Here is an 8,364-nt window from a genome sequence, read left to right as displayed (position 1 = left end):
ATGTTTCCTGGGAGCCCAGATAGTCCGCAGAGCCTGGCCCAGAGGGCGCGATGGATGCTGGCGGAGTGTGGTTGCACCATTAAGGGCACAGCTGGAGCATCGGAGGTCCTGTGCCTCACGCCTGCTCTGGGGAGAGCTGGAATCAGTTTTAAGAAACTGCTTCTGAAGCTGCAAGGAGTGTTTAACCAGGGCTTGGGGGCTGTCACTCAGTGGTTCGCAGCGGAAGTGCTACCCCTGCGGGGCGGGGCGGGGGTAGGGTGGGGGAGGGAGTTAGGAAATGTGCAGGATCCTTTTTCTGGTTGTCCCAGCTCAGGGTCCGGATGTGCAGTGCCTGCAGGAAGTGGGCTATATGATGAAGGCTTGTCCCCCCAAAGTGCCAAATAGGGTCCCCCTCCCCACTACCAGGACACATGGCCAGAAATAGATGGTCCACAGGGGCAGCTCCTGGTGACATCATTTTGGCAGAGGTCATGAGCTTAGAGTCCACGGAGAGACAGTTAGTGTTAGCATCCCAAAGGGAGAAAATACCTGTAGATCTTCCATCCTTAGTACCGAGGCCCAACCCCATTGCCCTCCCTGCTTTGGTAGTTTAACGTGGTTTTTAGAGGACCTGGCATCTCAGTCTCTGTGGGAGCTCTTCTACCGGCTCTTGAGGACAGATGTTTGGGGAGGTGAAGATATGATTCTAAATGGAACACACATAGCAGAAGCTGCCTCAGAGGTTGCAGGGATCAGGGGAGACCATCTGCTGGAAAGCTCTTTGCAAACAAAGAACTTCACGTCTTTAACATTTTAGTCACTTCATTCATTTTCAGTCGGTCTAAAGAAGAGGTGAAAATAACTTTGGATTACTTTTAAAAGACTCTAAAGCAATGATTCTCAAACCGCAGTGTGCCTCCGCATACCCAAGGTGCTTGTGAATGAAGTGTTTTCTTTCACTTCCAGAGGTCTGCTTCTGTAGGTTGAGGGGTGTCCAGGAGCAGACACCTTGAACAAGCTCCCACTGGTTCTGTCCAGCTTTGTCTCAGGCCAGACTTGGAGAAACATGGCTCTAAACCGGTGGTTCTCAACCCTGGTGTGGTTTAGAATCACCAGGAGCTCGTGGGTCATCAGAAGGCATCTGGACATGCTGGGGTTCTGGTTTCCTTGGGATGGGGTTGCATCTGGGAATAGAGAGTTTTAAAATTTAAATTTTAATGTGTCGTGGTTGAATGCGGAGCTCTAAATGTAGGGGAAATTTTGTGTCGGATGGGTCCCCACAAAGATGGCAACCAATTCTTGCTATTTTGAATAATCCAAGAACAGAGCGTGAGTCATGCTCATGCGGTTCCCTGCCGTGGGCTGCGATGACTCATTAACGGCGGCGGGTACCAGCTTCTGTCCCCCATCATTTTGTTAGTCTGAAATTAGCTTTCGAGGCCGGGTGTGGGGAGAGGTGCACAGGTGGATCAGTACTGCCCCCAAGTGGTGAAACTGTGGCGGTACGTTGAATGCAGCTGTAGCCTGTCTACAGAAACACGTATTAATTTACTGGAATGTGTTGATGATGATGGTGATGTGGGTCTTGGTGGCTACCATTTATTGGACCCAAACTCTGTGCTTTACATATATTCTCTTTAGTCCTGATCAGACCACCTTTCAGAGTAGGTTTTATTATCCCACTGTAAAGATGAAGGAGGTAATGCTTGGAGAGCTAAAGCTTAGACACTTGCACAGCTTGGGAATAAAACATTTACGAAGGTCGATGGGCTATTTCCTTAAGCCTAGATACTTCACTAGATGCTAAAACCCATTGTGAAACTGTGATTTAAAAAATTACAAATAAGTGTGCTCCAGTTCAGGGGAACGTTGTACTGAAGCTCACCCCTAGTGACAGCCTAATCCATACTCTGAATGTGGTCTAGGTATCTTATCAAACTCCGGGCCCCCCAAAAAACGCCACAAAGGATGGTCTCCAGAATCTCCATCAGCTGCGGATGGTGGCTACCCCCAGGGTGGTGGGAACAGAGCTAAGTATGGTAAGTGACGAAATCCTTGCCCCAAGTCCAGGGCTTGGGTACTAGCGGTGGTGGTGCTGCTGGTGGTGTGTGTGTGCGTTTACATGTGCTTTTGTGTGTATTGGTGAGAAAGTTCTAGGGAGGCAGACTTGGGTATAACAAAAGATTCTCTTTCTCGTATATTAGACTTGCTTAACAAAGCCCAGGATCCATGTACGGTATTGACTTCCCTGATCCTAGAGGAATTTTTTTAAAGGCTTGCCTGTCACCTGGCAGGGATATTGAGAGGAGGAGCCTAGGTTGTTTGGTGGGGAAGGGGGACCCAGTGGCCTTTAAGATGCTTTTGACCTCAGGAATCTGTGATTCCTGGACTTGGATATGCTCCCATAAGCAGGGAACTGGTCAAGTTGTAGCAGATGCGTTGGCCAGCCTGACGTCAGGTCTGCCGGAGGTGGATACCCCATAAGCAGGGAACTGGTCAAGTTGTAGCAGATGCGTTGGCCAGCCTGACGTCAGGTCTGCCGGAGGTGGATACCCCATAAGCAGGGAACTGGTCAAGTTGTAGCAGATGCGTTGGCCAGCCTGACGTCAGGTCTGCCGGAGGTGGATGCTTTGTCTGACGTGTCTTCCTAACGCTCTCGGTGTGTCCCTAGAGAGCACAGGCGTGACCTGCATGCCCCAGGTTGGCTTGGTGGGACCGGCTTCAGTCGCCTTTCCCGTTGTGGCCTCCGGAGAGCCAGTGTCCGTTCCCGACAACTTGCTGAAAATATGCAAGGCCAAGCCCGTGATCTTTAAAGGCAAGTACAGCAGTGTGACGAGTGGTGGAAGTCGGGGAGCCCAGGGAACGCGTGAGAAACAGGCAACGTGACACGTCCTCCCAGTCTGACTCCACACCGGGGGGTCCTCCTGGGAAAACTCTAAAATCCTTTCCGGGGCAATGAGAGAACCAAGCAGACTGGTCCCTGGGGTAGCCCCTGATCAGGCGCCAGAGTTTCAGAGCTTGTCACCGTTTTCTACGATGAGCCCAAGCGAGACGATGCTGTTCCATGACGACCGTTTGCTTGTTCATTTGTTCCTTCAGTCAGTCCCTCTTTCAGCCTCACTCGGCTCCTGCCACGGTAGCAGGCCCAGGGCCGAGCACTGCACGTGAGAGGTGGGTCCTCAGCCCCTTGCCGATTTGTCAGGGCCCCGGTCTGGGGGGTTGTCCTGTGACCGCTAGTATTTTGGGGCCATGAAATCTGGCTTTGGGCAAAGATAGCCGTGGCCACCAGGCAGAAGCATGAAACAAGACCGGATTTGACCTCTGTCCTGTGGGCTTATGTACGTACGTGGTTGGAGGTCAGTTTGTGGCTCAGCTAAGGAAACTTCTTCCTAACGAAGTGGGAGCCCTTGAAAGGTGAGGATTCGGCAGGGCTTGTTTGATGATGGTGCTGGCACGGAGTCTCTCTCTCCACACACACACACACACACACACACACACACATTCAGGTCCTTCTTTTTTTTTTTTTTTAATAAATTTAATTATTTATTTTTTATTTATTTTGGCTGTGTTGGGTCTTCGTTTCTGTGCGAGGGCTCTCTCTAGTTGTGGCGAGCGGGGGCCACTCTTCACCGCGGTGCGCGGGCCTCTCACTATCGCGGCCTCTCTTGTTGCGGAGCACGGGCTCCGGACGCGCAGGCTCAGTAGTTGTGGCTCACGGGCCCAGTTGCTCCGCGGCACGTGGGATCTTCCCAGACCAGGGCTTGAACCCGTGTCCCCTGCATTGGCAGGCGGACTCTCAACCACTGCACCACCAGGGAAGCCCAGGTCCTTCTTAAATAAGGGCAGACTGTGGGGGTTTTTTATTTTATTTTTTATTTTTTAATTTTTTCTGTTATTAGATAGCATAAACTTTAAGAATTTTTTTATGGGAGTATAGGTGATTTACAATGTTGTGTTAGTTTTAGGTGTACAGCAAAGTGAATCAGTTGTACATACATATATCCACTCTTTTTTAGGTTCTTTTCTCATATAGGTCATTACAGAGTATTGGGTAGAGTGGACACTATTTGGTATCATGTTTGTAGGAGTAGAGGAGAGAGGGTGGTAGGAAAGTGGGGAGGTACCTTACTCTTAATTATGAAATAGGAGAGGGTACTCCTTTCTTTATCCTAAAAAAAAAAAATGGACAGGATATTCAGGAAGAAGGGTACAGGTCTGGGTTTTGAACTGGGCGTGAGGCTAGTTGCAGCGAGCGGGGGCTACTCTTCGTTGTGGTGCGCAGGTTTCTCACCGTGGTGGCTTCTCTTGTTGCGGAGCACGGGCTCTAGGCACGCAGGCTTCAGTAGCTGTGGCACGCGGGCTTCAGTAGTTGTGGCTCGCAGGCTCTAGAGCGCAAACTCGGTAGTTGTGGTGCACGGGCTTAGCTGCTCCGCGGCATGTGGGATCTTCCCGGCCCAGGGCATGAACCCATGTTCCCTGCATTGGCAGGTGGATTCTTAACCACTGCACCACCAGGGAAGCCCCTCAGATTCCCTTTTATCTGGGCCCCATTGTAGCTTCTCTGTGCCCCTTTCATGACAAATTTCACATCCTTTTAATAGTAATTCTTTACGTTGCCTCTTATAAACCATAATGTTTGTGAACAATGCTACCCAATTTGTGGTCCCTGGACCAGCAAAGCCAGCATCACCTGGGACCTCAGTAGAGGTGTGCATTCCCAGGCCCATCCCAGAATCCGAATCAGAAGCTCTGTGGCGGGGCCCAGCAACCTGTGTTTTAGGAAGCCTTTCAGGGGACCCTCATGCACCCTCAGGTCTGGGAATGAATTTCCTGGAGGACATGAACTGTGGCCCAGTCACCAGATCTTCCCCCAGAGCCGAGTGTGAGGCCCGTACATAGCACACGGCAGGCGTCCACTAAGTGTGTGTTTGGTGAATAAGTGGAGACCTTCTGAGCACAAGATGCCACGCCCACGCTGAACCACATTTGATCATCTCAGCAACCACACGAGGGCTCGATTTTCTCCACCCCATTCTACAAAGGTGGAGACTGAGGCTTAGGGAAGTTAAGCTTCTCGTGGAGGGTCACGTAGTTAATAAATGGTGCAGAGGCAATTCAGAGCTGGTCTGGGCTGTCCCGCCTCTGAGAGTTGCCATCAGAATTAATCTTGTAACGTTCGCTAAAGCATGTGTCAAGTTCTGTTGGTATTCGGAGTCTCTGGTCTGTACAGTGATTTATTTTCCTAACTCGGCTTGTCACAGAGTTCTGGGAGACCGGGAGGCAGAATCCAACACGGGCAGTTGGGGAGGCTTGGGCTGGCGCAGGCCTGGCAAAGATCTGGTCGGCGTTGCCCGCGTGAAATTTCTAGAGTCAGAGCCAAAGGAGCAGCACAGGCGATGGCTGTTCAGCTCTGGCAGTTCCCTCTGGGCCTGAGCTTGCTTGGCTATAAAATAGGGGATTGGACTAAACGAACAAGCAAATGCTACAGCCCCTGTCTGTTCTCAGAGCAGGTGCACAAATCAGCAAGGGCCGGGAGTTCAAGATTTCCTTGGAAAGGAGCACTTGAGTTACCCCAGGTGCAACTGGCCTGCCTGTTTTCACTCCCTCGCATTCAGAGACCGCCCACATGTGGGGACCATGCCTTATGCCCGAGGCCAGGGGCCAAGTGGGTGCTGTTTCTCCTCCCCCAGGCCACGGGCACTTCCCTTACCTCTGTGGGAACCTGAACGATGTCGTTGTGAGCCCTCTCCTGTACACGTGCTACCAGAACTCCCAGTCCATCTCCAGAGCGTATGGACAGTATGGGGCCTCCACGATACAGCCCATCTCCGAGGAGATGCAGCTCCTGCTGACCGTCTACTATCTCGTCCAGCTGGGTGAGTCTCCCTCCCGTTTCGTGGGAACCACTGGTGGAATAATCGCTAAAGGCGGGAACCGCACGAGCCTTGATCGCTGACCCTCTCTTGGAACCCTTGTGAAGACTGCCTCTGCTATGAGGTCACTGCAGCGGTCTCCACCCCGAGGGGCTGGGAAGGCCTTAAAGTAGGTCAAAATCTACAGTGAGAATTCAAAAATGATTTCCCTGCCCTTCTAGGCGTAGAGATACAGCAGGAATAAAACAGTGGCTTTGCCCTCAAGGAGATTGTATCCTAGTGGGAGAGAGAAACAGTAAACAAGTGGAAAATGAGCAGAGGGAGGTGGGGTATGTGATTGTGGGGTTGTTTCAGGTTGTCAGAAAAGGCCTCTGTGGGGAGATGGCATTTGGGTCAAGACCCGAGTGATGAGAAGGATCCAGCCTTATGAAGACCTGAGGGAGGAAGAGGGAGGAGGATGGGTGGGCGGCAGGCGGGGCTGGAGCATGGAGCCCCAGGTCAGTGGGAGCCAGGGCGGCTGCAGAGTGAGAGCATGACAGCGAGGGTGCTGTCAGAGAGAGGGTAGGGCCTCAGGCTAAGGTCAAGAGTTCATATTTTAGACACATTGAGAAACAATTTGTATTTGTCTGCTCAGGCTGCCATAACAAAATACTACAGACTGTGTGCTTAAACCTCAGAAATTTATCTTCTCACAGTTCTGGAGGCTGGAAATCCAAGATGAAGGTGGCAGCAAGGTTGGGTTCTGGTGAGGCCTCTCTTCCTGGCTTGCAGACGGCTGCCTTCTCACTGTATCCTCCTCTGCGCATGTGTGTGGGGACAGAGGGTGAGCTCTGGTGTCGCTTCCTCTTCTTATAGTGCCACCAGTCCTACTGGCTTAGGGCCCCACCCTTCTGACCTCACTTAGCTACTTCTTTAAAGGCCCTATCGCTAAATAAGTCGTATTGGGGGTTAATACTTCAACATACGAATTTGAGGGGGACACAATTCAGTCCATAGCACCACTGCGATGTTTTGGGCAGGGGACAGATATGATCTGACTTTCATTTCAAGAAGACCACATGGGCTGCCCTGTGTGGCCAGATGGTGCAGTTGTCCCAGTGAAGGCAGGTGGTGGCTTGGACCACTAACAGCCACAGGGGAGAGATTCTGAAGGTCAGGATGGTGGGCTGTCTGTCTGAGGGACGTGAGGGAAAGATGGCACTTGCATTTTGCCCTGAGCAACCAGGTGAGCCGTGGCGCTGGAGGATGAGCGAAAGTCCTGTCTCGGCAATTTCAAGTTTGAGCTGCTGATGGGGCAGCCAGGTGGGCCGAGTCAAGGGTTTGGACGTGCAGGTCTTGAGCCCCAGGGAGACGTTGCAACTATAGGTATAAATTTAGGAAACACGGGCTCAGTGATGATCTGTATTAAAGCTGTGAGGCTGGATGAGAGACTGGGAGGGGTGGTGGATGGAGGAAAGTGCCAAGGTTTGAGCCCTGGGACACTCAGTATTCAGGGACCCGGAGGAGATGGAGATGGAGCAGGTAGGGAGGAACCCTCGAGGGTGCTGCTTAGGACTGTCCGGAATCTGGGAAAATGTGGATGTGTTTCTCTTTCTCACTCTTACAGTCCACGTCCAGTCCATCAGTAAGCCCGGCTTCATCCTGAATCCAACCTCGCCCACCTTCTCCATCAACACCTCCCTTGCCCAGGGTACCACTCTTGCTCAAGCTAAGACAGCTTAGGGCTGCACAGCCGGTGCTGGTGGAGCTGGACGGGGCCACGTCTTCTAAATCGAAGCGTGGTGCTCTTCCCTCCGGCTCACCCAAATACGAAAATTTGACACATCAACTGGAAAATACCCGTAGGGAAGAAAACATTGAAGGTACTCCATCTCACTAGTCATCAGAGAGATACAAAATTAACACATTAAACAGGTGATGCTTTTCTCAACTAAACTGATGATAACCCAAACGGTGCTATCCAGCGGAGCTAAGGGTGCAGTAGAACCAGCGTTACCGTGTGTCATTAGTTTCATGGTACGTTGAGACATTTAAACCATCTGGAGACAGTCTGATGATATGTATTAGTTGGCTCTGTAAGCCCAATTTAGAGCATTTAGGCTAAGGAATGTCCTATACATAAAGGTGTGTATTGCAGAAGTATTTATAAATGTGCTGATTTGGAAGCAGTACAGGGGTCAACAGTAGATCAGCGTTGCTCAGTCCGTGATGGTGCCTCCACGTTAACAGTGCCCGTTAATGGTGCTGTTTATGAAGGCCGTAAACATCATGCAAACATGACTGTGGCGTGATGGTGAGGTAAACAGACACGCCTTGACGTCATAGGCCCACAATCATTATAACGATGTAAAACCTGCACGTGGAAAAAAAAAAGATGGAGAAACATACAAAAATAGTAGTGGTTCTGTTAGGACGGGGAGATGAGGGCTGCTTTTATCACCTCCCTCTATTTCCCAGCTGTCTCGCCTACCATTTAATGTTAGTCATTTAGGTTGTGTTGTTTGAGAGTTCG

The 8,364-nt window shown here is 51.1% G+C and overlaps 1 protein-coding gene across 14 annotated transcripts in view; it reads left to right on the top strand.

Annotated features, from left to right (window-relative positions):
- Window positions 1-2,625: 2,625 nt before the first annotated feature.
- Window positions 2,626-8,364, top strand: part of LOC102992117 (growth regulating estrogen receptor binding 1) — a 105,438-nt gene continuing 99,699 nt past the window's right edge. For all 14 annotated transcript variants that reach the window (XR_008616531.1, XR_008616532.1, XR_003678190.2 and 11 more), the window contains exons 1-2: window positions 2,626-2,794; window positions 5,670-5,855. Coding sequence is in view for 3 of the 14 variants with exons in the window: in XM_028483817.2 (XP_028339618.2) it covers window positions 2,671-2,794; window positions 5,670-5,855 (310 nt within the window). In the remaining 11 variants the exon portion in view is untranslated. The remainder of the gene's footprint in view (window positions 2,795-5,669; window positions 5,856-8,364) is intronic.

This window comes from Physeter macrocephalus, unplaced genomic scaffold (genome assembly GCF_002837175.3).
Source record: "Physeter macrocephalus isolate SW-GA unplaced genomic scaffold, ASM283717v5 random_75, whole genome shotgun sequence".
NCBI classification, from domain to species: Eukaryota; Metazoa; Chordata; class Mammalia; order Artiodactyla; family Physeteridae; genus Physeter; species Physeter macrocephalus.
This window is presented reverse-complemented; position numbering and strand designations above follow the sequence as displayed.